At 33.0% G+C, this 16,222-nt stretch overlaps 1 protein-coding gene across 3 annotated transcripts in view; it reads left to right on the top strand.

The window, feature by feature from the left end:
• The first annotated feature begins 13,572 nt into the window (after positions 1–13,572).
• The window catches only part of LOC140799774 (ABC transporter C family member 13), a 55,498-nt gene continuing 52,848 nt past the window's right edge, over positions 13,573–16,222 (top strand). For 2 of the 3 annotated variants that reach the window (XM_073154233.1, XM_073154232.1), the window contains exons 1-5: positions 13,573–13,766; positions 13,920–13,960; positions 14,094–14,178; positions 15,679–15,843; positions 15,959–16,093. In XM_073154233.1, the coding sequence (XP_073010334.1) occupies positions 13,737–13,766; positions 13,920–13,960; positions 14,094–14,178; positions 15,679–15,843; positions 15,959–16,093 (456 nt within the window). In that variant the 5' untranslated portion in view covers positions 13,573–13,736. The remainder of the gene's footprint in view (positions 13,767–13,919; positions 13,961–14,093; positions 14,179–15,678; positions 15,844–15,958; positions 16,094–16,222) is intronic. The other variant, XM_073154234.1, reaches the window with a different exon arrangement.

Raw genomic sequence — 16,222 nt, 5'->3', positions numbered from 1 at the left:
TGCTAACCTAGATAGCGATTGGAATATTGACTTATGTGAAAATTTTAATTCTCTAGAGATTTGTGAAGTTTTAGAGAGAAATTTCTAAATAAATTACTTTCCAGCCGGACGATTTCAAATATAGTTATGTTGATTAGATCAGCGACTTGTATAAAATTTTCTTCCACACACTTAGTAATTTTTTAGAGGATTTGAAATTTTAATATAAACCGATTTATATTTAGAAGTTGCTAATTGGATCGATAATTTTTAAGCACACTTAATCTTGTGTTTAAGTTTTGAAGTATAATTAAACACGTAAAATAACTATTCAGGAGGGCTAATTTGATCAAAAGCTCTATCCTTCTCTGATATGGACTTGCACAAAGGGTGGTGTATCATCTTTTCTTTTCATATATATATTTTTTACTTCTCTCTGGTGATGTCAGATCTAAATGACAACGTAGACAGTAACATAAGAACGACATGAGGGGAACATAGCACAGAAGCATCTAGTGATCAAGTATATATATATATATATATATATATATGCCCCTTCCATCCATAGGCCATTAATTGTTTAGCTTACTTTAAAGTTGGTAGATTTTTTTCTTTAAAGAAAAGAAATAGTTGGTAGATGTGTACCAAATTAAGAGCAAATTAAACTTCAAATTGAGCATTAGCGAAACTTAAAATAAGATTGCATGCCATGTGAAAATTGGGCTAAACTTAGATCTACTTGATACCAACTTGCATAACTGTTCTGATATTCAACCTTATAAATCAGTCCTTATTTGTTTGCAGCATTTTTGGACCAAGTTCTTGAGATTTTTCATCACAGAAAATTCTAAGAATCTTATGATGAATAATATTATTCTAGACTCTCCCACTTTATGCCATGTCAACTACTAAGTTGTTGGTAGCCTAATAAATCACCGACAGTAATAGCATTTTTTATATAAGGCAAGTGATCTAATACTCTCACCTTTGCGCCGACTGTAGTTCTGCTAGAATTTGGCATAGGGGCTTCTCTTTCTTTCTCTAGGTTTTCTTCCTTGTTGTCGGCGGCAAGGTTTTTTTTTCGCTCCCCTCCCCTCCTTTCCTCTTCTCTTCTTCCTTTCCTTTTCCTAAAGCCTTCTTCTCTTTTCACCCACGCGTCACCGTTCTTTATAGCCGCTCCTTATCGTCGCGCCCCTTCACCCAAAACAGCTCCGACGTCGCTGTCTGTTACCACCACCCTCTTCGTGCTCCTTCCTTCCTGTTGCGAATCTCCTCCGAGCCCTTTGCCCCACCCCAATTACATCCAAGCTTGGCCATTGCTCCCCTTGCTGGATTTGAGCTCACGGCGTTCTCGCCCTTTGTTGCTCCCCTTGCTAGATTTGGACCTCCACCCCCAATCTCTTTCCCTTTTGAAGGATTAGCTTAGCCACTCTTTTCTACATCTCTCCCATCCCCTCCCCTACTCCACCCAATATGCTATTGTTGCAATGATCCGCCACCGTTGTCCTCCCTCGCTCACTAGTACCATCTGCTTGCAGACCTCACTATGCATGCCAGGTGGTTGAGGCTCCTTTGGGTAGGGCAAGGGCCCAAAACCCGTTCACAGTAGTAGTCTGTGCTCGTTGACATCTATATTTTTAATAATTTTTTTTAATGTTGTTTGGATCTAGATGTTGTACTTATCAAAAGTCCTTGATGTGTTTTTTTCGTCATGCGGGTGATATCGTCGTTTTTCTTGTCTTTATGAATTCTCAAAGTTGTGTCTTGGACTGCTGGACTGACAGAACCTGCCGACTTGAGGCTCTTTGTTCGTAGGAATTTATTGAGTTGTTCTTCATTTCGATTCTGTATTGTGACCCTAGACTTGATGCTCTATTTTAATTTATATTGTATATTGTCTGCCAGGCGTAGAACTTGCGTTAAAAAATCGTCACTCTATCTCCCCTCTTCTCTATCTATCAGGTTATTGATATAATTTCTGGATGTTAATGAATTATCTTAGTCGATCGGCTTTCTCGGAAAAAAAAAATCCAATGCTTACTACTAATTTCTCTCTTTTCAACTGAAACTATATGATATTCTGTAAAATTGTCTTCTCTATTAATTGATCCATAAATCAAAACAAAATAAACCAACCTCCAATATTTCAACAACTTTTGCAATTCTTAAGCAATATCAAATGAAACTGTCACTAAATTTTGAGACTAAATAATCGTCTGGTCAAGTAATATATATATATATATATATATATATATATATATATATATATAATGATAATTTTATACTTTAATAGATCTATTATTTCAGTAATTCATTGATATGTATCGAATTAATGCTCTTTATACAAACTAAACCACCAACTCAGATATTTGTTTGCATATTTAGCCTTTAGGCTATAGTGGCCTTTTAAGTTTGACATATGTGATGGAAACGGACGGCTAAGATTAATTAGAGTGATCTGATGGTATCTTTTTAAGGTGATAGTAAACAGTACACAGTAAACAGTAAATAGTAAACAGAAAGAAAGCAGTAAACCTCTCTCTCTCTCTCTCTCTCTCTCTCTCTCTCTCTCTCTCTCTCTCTCTCTCTCCATCGGGTGTTGCGCCGCGAGTTCGAAGCTTTATCTGCGGTTTGCCAGTTCCGGCTGGTGACGTCGTATGGTCGTAAAGCCGGTGGGTTTTGTCTTCATTGAAGGGTTCTCTCTTCTATGTTAAATGTTCCTTAGAGTCACAGTAGCTTTCAGAGCTTGGTTTTAGGTTTTGCATGCATGCATGCGTCTGCTTCAATGAGACACGTTAGATGAGATAAGACTTGTTACTGGAAGCAGTGAAAAAGTAAAAAGTGACTTCCTTTCTCTGCTACCATTGTTGGGTGCGTACTAAGATCAAAAGAAATTTTACTCGAAAGAGTGAAAGTGGAATCCTTGGAAGTGGTTTTTTTTTTTCTTTTCTTTTTGTAGTTTAACTTCATTTTTCATACTTGTTAGATAAGAAATATAGGAGATAAACAATTTAACCTATATAGTATGGCTCAATTTAACTCATGTAACTTAAGCACATAATCCATAGGGATAAATTGTAATTATTAATTCACAGTTAATTATGACATAAAAAATTTAATTACCTCAAAAAAAAATTAGTCTAATTTATGACACATCTAATTTATCTACCATTAATAGCCACCACTCTTTCCTTGCCAGTCATTGCCTCTTTCTCAATATGTCTACATCACTCTCTCTCTCTCTCTCTCTCTCTCCTCATCCATCCCTCCCTTCCTGTTGCTGCCGTAGATACTCTATCACTGCCTCTGACCTTCTTATCACTCTAGTTCCTTATTATCGGTGGCTTTCTTAGCTTGCGAGATTGGTGAGGATTTGTTGGGTGTGGTACTAGTCTAGGACCCATTTATAATAGTAGCCTATGTTTGTTAGCATTTTTATCCAACTATTCGTGGCATTGATCAAATTTGGGTGTCGTGCTTTTTAAAGAGTTTCTGTCTTTGTTGTTTTGCTTTTGTCTAGCTATTGGATTTGGTGTGTTATAAGATTTTCTTTTTATTTCTATTATTTTGGGTGGGTGAACCTCAATCTTCTTGTCTTTGTGGCAATCTCTTAGATTACTAAGTAGAATCTACAAGTTGACTCAAGCTCTTTGCTTATAAGAATTACTTGAGAGGTTCTTTTTTTTTGTTCTTCTTTGAGCCCTCGGGCTTGATGCTATAATTTAATTATAGTGTTGTCTAATATAGACCAAATATATGGTTTGTGTCAAAGAGTCATCGTTTTATTCTTCCCCTCTCTTATATGTATTAAGCTTCATTGTTGTGACAGCTTACCGGCTTTTTCTTAAAATAAAATAAGAACAAATCTTAAGCCATCAATGGCAAAGACAAGACATCACCACAATTAACTACTTCTCAAGTTACCCATGGCCAAAGTTTAGGTAATTAATTTACTAGGCTAGCTACTTTAACTAGAATTATTAGCCATAAACAAAACCAAATGGCTAAGTGATATGATTAAAGGAGATGGTTCCTTGCCCAAAGCCTAACACCCTCAAGATGGCTAATGGATCCAAGCCAAGAAAATTGATAATAGAATGATCTGTCACCTAGACAATGCAAACAATAATCCAGCTAAGGCTAGAAACTTTTAATTTTGGACTGCTGTTATTTTTTTTTAGTTAAAAAATCTGGTTGCATGAATCTGCCAAGTTGATCAATTAGATTACCAATGTCACCCACTCCATCATGATCTCAATTGAAACCCGTTCAAAATGCATCAATTATAGGTACTTCCTTTAGGTAACTTATTAGAACACAATATTAATTTTGTAAATTAATGATGGTTGCAATGATAGGGGCACTCAAAGAAGTGCTCATTTTTATTTACAAAATGTCACCTCTGGCCTTTTTAAGAGTATATTTGTACCCAAAACAAAACAAACAAAAGAAAACATAATAAACTTTTTGTTAACTGATAAGAAATATTCTCAAAATATTCTAGATTTTGATAGAAATGTTCTCCTAGTTGCTTTTGAAAAGGTGAGAATATTCCTTATAATCAAATTTAGAGATCGTTGTACTCTGCCAATATATCTATTATAATAAAGTTTGAAAAAAAAAAAAAAAAGGTTGTCATGTGAAGGAAACCCTAAAACTAAATTAATTCAAAGTGAGATAAAATTCAAATAACTCCAACATGGTTCAAAGAATAGGCCATTAATTCAAAGCACAAGGCTTATCCCCATTGCTGTCAAGGTATCAAACCTTGTTGGACAAAATTCCAAATAATCTAGTAGTCATTGGCCATGCTTGATTCCAAGCCTTCACCATCTTGCATGCCCACTCCTAGCTAAATCTTGTCACATAGCCGAAGAGCCATTCTAGTGACTGTACATGTCATGGGGGCCACACAAGTGCCACAACAATGCCCACAAGGCCCATAAGATCATCAAGCAAGTGTTCAGTTCAAAGATGCCTCTCAATCTCTTTCTTAGATTTTGTAATCTGCGTAAAAAAATAGAAAAAATAAAAATAAATAAAAGAACCAAAATGCGAAATAGTAAATTTTAATGCCTCAAAAATATCCCTTGTGGTTGTTTTTAATGGTCAATTACCACATAGATGGATTTATTAACTATAAATGCAAAATCACCTTAATACTCTTGGAGTAAATTTTTTAAGAATAGGTCAAAATAAAAGAACCAAAATTTATGATCAAATGAAGGGTATTCTAGATATCTTATTTTAATAGAATATTATGCGTTATGTAGGGTGTTGTTAAATTAAAGTTAATTCATGGTATTTTTCAGGCGTTAAAATAAATAGTTATATATAAAAGGCAATAAGGTGATAAACTAAAAATAAATTCTTTTCCTTAGGTTTTCTTCTCTAGACACTAAGGGGACAAGGGGACAAACGTACGTTGAAAGATTGCATATATTTTAGAATCTAAAACTATCCAAAAAAAATATTTTTTGGTTTTTGTGGGACTAATTAATGACCCACATTTTATAGTCCAAAATATTCCTTTCCTCCCATTTAATGCAAACTTTGATTTGCTACCAAATGGGTCAAGAGTGGAGCCATGAATTTTAATTAGAGAGGGATAATATTTCTAATCACCTAAAAATATTTATGAAAATACTATCTATTGTAGTAATCTAATACTAAACTATATTACCACCGAAAGCTCTCAAAGTATCAAAATTGTCGCCAAAATTATTATGTTATTTTAAAAGTATCATTTCATTAGCTAAACCTAACTCATCGTGATTAAATCGCAACCTTTATAAAAGAAAAAAGAGACTATTTTCTATCTAATATTATACCTTAGTACAACCAAATAGATATCTTATTTAATGTGAGATAAAAACTATTGATAAACATATTTACAACCTAAACTTAAAAAGGAGTTTTATTTTAGTTATTTTTACAAATATCTAACTTAATAATGATATGTTAAGAATACTAATGATAATTTCAAAGAAGCCAAAAAGATTTTTTGTGGCAATTATATAAAAAAATCTCTTATATTTATTTGGAAACAAAAGGTATATGGAAGAATATTTTAGATAGAGTGGCGCACGAGGCTTAAAATTCCCATATTAAATGATCCATTGTAGCAGACAAATATTTCAAAGTTGGATGTTTACGTCCTACCAAAGTGGTACCCTGGCGAGTGATAAAACGTGCGAGATTTGAAGGGTATTGGATGCTTCTCCTAAGGTTTAAAACCAAACTTATAGATATGATATATATGCTCATAACTTATACATATAAGCTTTCTAATACGACGATAAATAAGATGATATTATTTATTAGGTAACAAATCAACAACTATATCCTCTTCAGTATTTAATATATATATATATATATATATATAATAGTGACTAATAATAATGGTAAATTTATCGAAGTATCCTGAGTTTTAGAATAATTCACTCACTCATGTTTGACCTCTAGGTAATATATTAGATTATGTAATGTAACTATAATATATTTATAGTGAAAAATGTATATTTAATTGTAAACCTATTTCCTATATTTCTCCAAAGAAGAAAGAAAGAAATAATAAATTTGTATTTTACATTCAACTAGGAAAATGATAATAAATTTAATTTGATTATTTAATCACTTATTCCTTCTTTTGCAATCAAATATGAAATTAGAATTGAAATAAAAATTTTCTTTGTTTCAAAATAAATCCTCATTTTATTTTTATTCTAATTTTTTCTTATTCTACAACCAAACGTCAAAAATTGCTCATATTCTATTCCAGGCGGCGCAGACGTGTGAATATTATAAGGCATCTTCTATCCCACATACTGATGCAAACATGTTAGCATTCTACAAAGTAGTCAATGGATCTTAGAAAGTAGTAGGAAGTTTTTGATAACTTACCTCTTTGTTGCACACTGGCCCATATATCTCAATAATCTAAGGTATGAAATCTAGAAGAAAGCTACAAGGTTTGATATGGTAGTCTTGGTAACACTCAAGTCTTAAGTACCAATCAAATGACCTTTAATTACCTGAGATATCATGTACATTGCAAGATAGAAATCATTGCAACCATGAAAGTGATCATTATACATATATTTAGGTGGCTGTCATCTTCAGGGTGGTGGAATGCATGCCTCCACTGGTTAGATTGTCTCTTTTCTTTATATGTTAGGTGTTTTGATTGTAGATGTTGATATAATTTAATCAGTGATTAAATTTAGGTTTAGAGGACAAAGATAATGATAGTTGTACTATGTCTTCAGATCATATAAGATTAAGGGCTTTTGCCATGTAAACTCTTTCTAAATTTCATATTTACATGTATATTTTTGTAATAACTATGGTTTTTAGCGGAGAAATTTTTATGTAAATTAGAACTTTAGTAATTAAAAGATGAAAAGACACAAAAAAAAAAAAACCTTATCAGCAAGGAATATATGCAAATCAGAATAAAGATATTTTTGTATTTCTATTTTAAACTTTGCTGAAAACAATGATCAGTTAAGTTTGGAAGGCATTCATTCCTACAGGAAAAAAAAACTTTAAAAGGTATCTATATAAAGAAATTCACATACATTTGGAATGGCTAAATTAAATAGATTGGAACACAAATTAAATAGATTGGAACACAAAAATAGAGAGTTGAAGAAGTCATAGGATTATATATTTTTATATATAATTATTAGTATGTGGGCTAATCATAAGTAAAACAAAGAGAAAAGCTAAACAATATCCTTATAGATGTAGTGTCCTTGTGGAAAATTTCACACTAACGTTTACGGAGAATTGAACTCATGACTTTTATCATGCAACCAATGGGCCATATTAGCCAGCTTAGTCATAGATTATACTTGTCACCTTCTACTTTTAAATAAGGAAAAGGATGGCAAATTAAAAGGTTGGGAAGAAGATAAACCCTAACAACTAAAGCATGAGAAATAAAAGTCTCCACAACTTGGTATATAGTTCACATCTAACAGCTGAGACTCTGGACCACTTAGCAAATATATATCTTTCATTCTTTCTTAGCATGCATTATCTAAAGGAATATTAAAAAATGTTACACCATTGAAGCATATCTTTATCCATTGTCCACACATTTTGGAGTAATATAGGTTAATAAACTACGGTCTGTTTAGTAGACGAAAGATTTGTTGATACCCATCTGTAGGAGATTCCCAATTTGGAAGGTTAGATGTTGCTAGCTTATATGCATCATGCATGGACCACATCCACCATCTGCATGCATCAACTTCGCATAGTAGAAATTAGGGTAAAGGTTTAGATGCTGAATAGAAGGCCAATTTGAGATAGTTGCTTAAAGGAAGAAAGAATGGAAGAGTTAAACTTACTAGATGTTCTAAAAGCTTAAACACTCTCTGACTTGACTTCGACTTCTGAGCTCAAAAAACATTTTATAGAGCCAAGGAGTGGATTATGAATTATATAAATAAAAGCTAGATAAGTCTAATGTCACATTAATGTATCAATATTAACATTAAAAGCTTAAACTAATAAAGAACATTCGTCCTATTATTTTATACTCCTGATAGAAAGCAACACTTATACTTTTTTTTTTTATTAATTTGAAATGGTCATGCCCCTCAATTGCAAATTGCCTTGCTCACATCTGACCTGCTCCTAAGTATCATTCTTTTTACCTTCTTTTGAGAATTTTTTGATGACTTCACTTGATGTGATGCAAAGCTCATCTTGTCTGGAAAATTATAGTATTAGTAGTAGTAGTAGTTGGGCATGCATTAATATGATTAGACTCTTATTCTACAAACCATTCTATTGCCATGTTAGGTAAGTTACAATACCTTTTAATCATAATCAAATAATGGAGAATAAGTTGCCAAACTATTTGAAGATGTCATGATAGAGAAGGTTTGTGTCAAATAGTGATAGAGATGAGACAATGAGGAGTGTTTTATACTCAAAGAGCAATCACTTGCTTACATTAGGTAGTAAATTAATTCAGCATATGGTCCATGACATGCTTTGAAAGTCCTTAAGTGAAATATGCATATCCATATTATACTAACTAGCTACCACCCATATCTTCTCATAGGTTCTTTGGAACCTAGAAGGCCCATGACTGTTAATTATATGAAAGAGGCTTCAAAGACAACATCTTAAAAATAAACAATTTCTTGTTATAAGATCATACATTAATGCATGCAATAGTTACTCTTATATGTATATGTGCTAACAAAGATTTATCGCTAATGAAGTTAAGTCTGGCCGTCAATTTTATCTGCTAATGAAGCGAGATATAAAATTTAAAAAAATTTATAAAATCACAACACTCTACCTTTTGCCTTTATTATTATTAACATTCTATCATATGAATAATTTTTATTAATGGACCATAATATATTTACTTAAGTTAACTCATCTCTATAATGTGTCGTTATCCCCCCTTTTAGGCAAATAACATAACCAACGGGTATTTTAGATATTTTTATTTACAAAATGCATCGGTGATAATAATGTTAATTATGAACATGAAAGGTATGATGCTTCTTAAATGTTTGCCTAAAATCTTAGCCCGAGCCCACTTCAGGAGTATTGGAATAGATTCTGATTCATTGCAGTGGAAAATAGGCTGGCAAATGGCATTTTTGTATTCCTTTTCTCATGATTGGAACTACTTATGATCATCACTCAGCCATTGCTTCAACCAAGTACTAGATTGCAACAATCATGAGCAATCATACATTCCCATCTGCTAAGGAATATATGTTGAAAGTGTTAATATAAAACAACAAGGCTTTGCTTTCCTATTGTTGATGTTGGTTAGTTGCCATCATGTATGTGTTATGGTCTTAAAGAGGACTCACACTATAAGATGAACACATTGCAATTCTGCACTTCTTTACTCTAACCTAAAATTGAAGAAATCCCTTGAGGTAGGATTTAAGCATACATCTACCTAATAAAGAGTACTTCGAAATTAAGGCGATAAGACTACTTTCGATTAAGCTCGACTGGAAATTAATTTCGAGATCTATCCAAATTAATTTCGAGATATGATAGATGGTCAAGCTTGGCTTAATTATATTGAGTATGGTTGAGTTGCATCTAATTTGGGATTGATTTTATTTAAGGCTTAGTTTATCAAGCTTGAATACAATGCTGATACCAACAAGAACAACTACTAAATCCAACAAAATATTCTTTGGACCTCGTTAAGAATGGGCCGTTTTGTCTTTGGGCCTCAATCATTTTCTAAGTTGTGATTAGCCACTTGTGTTAGCCTACCATTTAATGGTTTTACTTTATTCCTAATCAACTTATAATCTTTTTTAACGTGAGAATATTTTGTTACCTAAATAATACCGATGTGTTAGCATCTAACGTGATAGAGATAAAATTACAAGTAAATATTTAAATTAAATTGAGTCAAGATAACATCAAGCTAGTTTTCAAGATCATAGTTTTTCAGTTTTAGTAACATTTTTTTAAGTTACTATCTATTTTCTGTAAGGCGAGTAATCACTTTATATTTTACTGTCTATAATTTGTTCATATGAAATTTATAAAATAATCTTCTACGGTTCTACTCATATTTAAATGAGTCAGTTTTAGGGTTGAAAATAAGTTTCAATCCAAGATGTGCAAAATTTGGCTTGGCTAAACTTAAATAGAGCTTGAATTTATTTGATATATAAAACTTGAATTGAACTCATTACTAAACTATTGAAAATTTATATTGCAGAAACAATTTCACCAATCACTGGCCATTAGGTTTAATAACCTAATAGTATTATCCATCGTCGCACACTAATATGGTTTATGTTCCCCTTAATTGAGGTAAGTGAAACATTGACAGTGTTATCTAACTATTAGGTTAAGATTAAGCTTGTATGTACCATTAAAGATGTAATCGAGCCTAGCTCTAATAAAGTTTGAATTGAAATTAATTTTGAGCCTATATTTATAATTAAGCTTTTAATTGAAATTAATTTTCAGCTTAAGCCTAAATGAGTCTATTAATTAGTAATTTCAAGCATTAATAACATCAAGTCAAATATCGAACTTAAATTGAATTAAGCTTAATTAAAAAGTATAAACTAATAGAATTAAAATGTAGAATTAAATTTTATAAGATTAAAGTACATAATAGTCTACTTAAATAAATCTTAAAATATAACATAATAGTATAGTATAGTATATATATTATAATTATTTCAAATCTTATCGAGTGTTATTGAGCTTATTGATCAAGCTTAGCTTAAAATTAGGGATAATTCCTTTTTCACTCTCTGAACTACCACTAATTTCCACAATAACCCGGTAAACTTTTTTTTTTGTACACTATGACCTTCTGAACTATCAGAAATATCCCACTCCCTGACGCCGTTGACAGAATCAGTGAATTGACCAAGTTGTCCCTCCACTCAATATAGCAAGTTAATTACGTGGTAGAGCTAAAATTAAATATAAAATTTATTTTTTGAAATGCCTTCATTGCTCTCTGCCCTAATACTCTTTTGCTCCAATTTTTTTTTTTCATTCTCCCTCTCTTGCACCCCAAGAAATAGGGGGATCAATCCAATACAAAAATTCACAACCTGATATCTACACATATTTGAAAATCTAACATAAAAATCAAACTATAGAACTAAAATTTAACTTTGAAATAGGCACATCCAAAGAATCTCCTACCATGATTGTTCTCCATGAAACTTGTTTGAAGTGCAGTAATAATTTCAAAGTGGCATACCACTTCGATTAAAGGGGGCCTTCTTTGACTATCAATGCTACTAGTTAGAGAGCTTGAAGGTGCCATGAAGGTGGGAGATTGATGATACCGGTAGGGAGAGAAGCTTTATTGTGTAACGTGTGGAGGTGGGAGGTGGGAGGTGGGGAGTTGGAAAAATTGGAGAAGAGGATGAGATGCAGTAGACTTTGGAACAAAAATAATGGGAAATCAGGTATTTTGGTCATTATAAAAGCCTATTTTAAGTTGTTACCAGCACATGACAACTTATTAACGGAAATGGGTAATGGAATCCTAACGGAAGGGGTCAAGTTGGATATTTATGATAGTTCAAGTGGTGTACGAAAAAAAGTTTAGAGGGTTATTGTGAGAATGGGTGATAGTTTAGGGGTGAAAAGGGAATTATTCCTTAAAATTATTTTTGAATCTATTTTGAAGATGAAGGTCGGCTTAACTTGAGCTTTTAAACTCATTTCGGCTTTGATTATTTTTGCCCCCTATATCACTTAGAGCATCTCCAACCGGGCTCTATATGGGGCTCCAAATTTGGAGCCCCACCATGAAAATGGAGTCCGGCTCCATTTGTCACATCAACTTTTTGAAAATGCCAAAATTGCCCAATAAGTGTTATATTCAATAATTTTAATTCCATTTGTATCCTTTGTTAAATAATTTAGTTAGTTAAGCTAAGCATATAATTAGTTTTACTAATCAGTTTTTAACAAAAAAAATACCATTGAAAAGGTCTCATCGAGACCTTTAAAATGAGTCTAATATTAAATTACTTTTGAGTTAATTTTAATTTTAATTTTTTTATTATTTATAAAAATGAGTCTAATATTAAATTATTTTTGAGTTAATTTAAATTTAAATTTTTTTATTATTTATAAAAATGAGTCTAATAAATTATGTATCCTAAAATATAATTACTCAAAATTATTCCCAATGTAAATATTAAAAATTAAAATACATTAGATATGAAATACATCAAACATGAAATACATTAAAAATGAAATACATCAAATAAAAATTACATTAAAATTTATATTCCTTCATTCCCGTGCCTCTTCCATAAGTGTTCAATTAGTACATTTTGAAGCTCAAATTGAGCCTCTCTATCTTGGATCTTCCTATGTCGCGCAAGGAATCGTTGAAATCGTTCATCATCGTTGGCTTCAAGCTCTTCAATGACCAGAATATTAAACATTTATTGCTTTTATTATGTTTGGTTAATTTTTGCTTATTTTAGGTAATGTAATTTTGATATTTTTAGTTAATGACATGTAATGCTTATTTCGATGTTTATTTCGTATAATATAATTTCGATGCGTTTAATTAAAAAATTAGTAATTTAAAATTACTTCTAAAACTATTGAATATTAATCTTATTTTAAAGATCTCGATGAGAGTTTTCTAACCATATATTTTTTAATAAAAAATAATAACGCTAAGATGATCTATTAAGCAATTTAAAATAGCTAATATAATAATATATATTATATTATTTTATAATATATATGGAGCAAGCATTGGAGATGCTCTTAGTGGCTCTCCACGTGTTGCTGCACTCCAACTTTCCTGCGCGAGTGCGGTTATGACTCGGATCGGATAGTGGGATGGATTCTTTTCCAACTTTATTCCTTGTTCTTTTCGATCTCTGCACCTTCTCTCAACGTCTGTTGTCCGCGTACTGCTTTTCTGCGATCTCCATCTCTTTCTACCGTCAGTCACAAAATGGACGGTCGATCCAGTGACCGCATAATACTTTCCTATAAAGTTATGCGCACTAATTTTCTATTCTTATCCGTCGAACTTTGCGCCGCCTTACAAACGACCATTCCCGTCGACATTTACTCAATTACTGAAATACCCTTCTCCCTTTCCTCCTCTGTGTATGGGCCCCTTCTTTGAAAAAAAACCTCTCTCCCTCCTCCCTCCTCCCTCGCTTCCATTCTCTTCCTCTTTCTTCTCTTGCACTGTCCGCTTCTGATCACGTCTTTGGTTCACGGTGTTCTTCTCTCCCATGGATTTCATATGCTCTAAGAATCCCACAGTATGCACCCATTTCTGATTCTTGTGACCCTTTTGGTTTCGTTTTTATACTTCTTTATAGCTTCTCCATTTGGTCTCTCCGAGGATTTCATAGTGTTGTGCAAGGGTGATGGCCTGATTGTAGTTAACGAAGGATCTTTTTCTTGGTTTGCAGGTGTGGGATGGGAAGGGATTCACGCCATGCTTCGCAGATATATATCTTATATATATAAGCTTTTTCTAGTCTTTTTTATTGGTTCAATTGTTGCTTCGTTGCATTTGTTGGTAGAAAGTTGATCGGTTGTACCTCTTTCTTCGTTTGTGATGTGTTTTCCTTAATATGTGGTACGGTGTTAGGATTTGGAGGGAATGTGGTCACTGTAGTTGCTGTCCTGGTCCTGTTCTTTACCAAGCATAATGCTTCTTGGAATCTGGTAATATGCTCTGCTTGCTATGTTTTCTTGCTCTTGCTTAATTGTAGTAATTTTGGAATTAGAGCAGTTAAGTTTGGAAATTAGTGTTATTGATTGATATGGACTTACAGTAAGTCAAGGAGAGTTTTTCTTCTAGTGAAATGTGAGTGTATACATGGGGCAGCAACAAGATCATAGGTTAAGTATGCCTTATACTTGGGGACTGGGGAGAGAATTTCTTTTCGCCTCCTATATTAGTGCCGACTAGGATGGGATGACTGGCAGAGAGAGTTTTGGCCTTCCAATTAGTTAGTCGCCCCTCACTTTTGTCAAGCATTGGGAGCCAATCATTGGTGGAGATAGGTCTATGCTTAAGCAGCAAACAAAGTTATTTGATAGGGAAGGTGCCTTCGTGCAACTCAAGGGACCAGCTCGTCTTATAGCATTAATGCCTTGCCAGAGGAGGGGGGGAACTAAGCAGGATTTGTCAAGGTTGATCAAGAGATGGGCGATAAGCTCGAACAGGAGCGATATGCTTGAGGTTGTGGTTGCATGATGTGTTCTCAGCGGAGAGAAGGAGGGTGTCATCAACAACATGAAGGATGAGAATAATAGTGGTATCACTCGGTCGCAAGCTTTTGACGAGGCCACCTTTTTTGCTCGGTGAAATAGCCTAGTAGGAGGTTAGTAAAAAAGAAGAAGAGAAGGGGGAAGTCGGTACCCCTTGTTTGTCTCAAGTGGAGACGTTGGAAGGCTAGTGTATTAACCCAAAAATTTGAAAATAAAAATACGTAAACAAACTAAAATGAGAGAGAAGCTTTTTGGCCTTGTTTGCTTTGAGTTTAGGGACCACTCTGAACTGGTTGAGGGACTTGTACTAGTTCAGTGACCAAATATCTTTTATCTTTTTCAAATCTAATTAAATTTACTCTCCAAAAAGTCAAGACTAAGAAATAAGACTAATTAATTAAGTTCGGGGTTTAGCTTTAAATCAAACAAGGCCTTTGAGAATAGGAAATTTAATCCTTTCCTATGCCTTTTAATGGTTGTATATATCCATTAATTTCCATAAAGTGCTTATCTAGCTATTCAGCATTGTACTACCAAAAGCCACATAAACAAAGAAACTAAACAATATAATACATTTTAAAATAACTGTTAAAAATTAATATTTATCCTAATTTTCTATTATGAATTTCTTTAATTTCTATTGTAACCTCTGAAGCTTGGACTAAGAATAACTTGCACCACCACAGCTGCTGAAAGCAATGCTTCTCAGGCTTGGGTGAAGCCAAAACAGAAATCAAATTTTGGAATGTTGATATTTGGCACTAATTTTACTCTTCAGTACGAAATAAATTCTTTTCTGCAGTCACAATCTTAATTATTGTTTATCAAGCTCTTTTACCCACGACCAAGTTCTGCAGTATAAGCTAGCCGGAGTTCTAATTTTATCTTTTTTCTACATTTACTTTATTTATGCATGTTATCTGTCAACCATAACGATCCATAATTCCCTAGAATATCAGGAAAGGCCTATTGGAAAAGGTGTTTTTACATATTGTACCTGCTTTTGGAGCTTGCCTTTCTTTCTATGAATTAAACTTGCTTCTAAGGAAATGCCTCGAAGGACATAATGCCGAAAGTCATGAGTGGTTTATCAGATGCTCTCAATTTGTTGACTGGGTAAGTTGTGTGAATACGAGATTATCTGCACATACACTCTGTAATTAACGTTTTCACTTTCCTTTAGTCTTGTTGAAAGCAGACTCCGGATATCTAATGTTAATCTTCACTTTAGCAGATGGTCATTGTTCTTATCTCATTCTATGAGTATTGGTTTGATATATTTTGCAATCCTCTCCTATGCTTTTGGTGGATTTTGAAGCCTCTTTTGGAGATCCCTCATTTGCAGTACAAATTTTCATTACTAGAGGTACTATGTTGAAGTTGAACTGTACTTTGTTAGTTTTATATCTATTACTTGATTTGCAATAGTAATTATCTCCATTTTTCTATTTAATATTGGTGATTGATTGGATGTTGAATGTAATCTTTTATGTGA

The sequence above is a fragment of the Typha latifolia genome, chromosome 13 (genome assembly GCF_019914945.1).
Source record: "Typha latifolia isolate L0001 chromosome 13, TyphaL0001v2, whole genome shotgun sequence".
NCBI classification, from domain to species: domain Eukaryota; kingdom Viridiplantae; phylum Streptophyta; class Magnoliopsida; order Poales; family Typhaceae; genus Typha; species Typha latifolia.
This window is presented reverse-complemented; position numbering and strand designations above follow the sequence as displayed.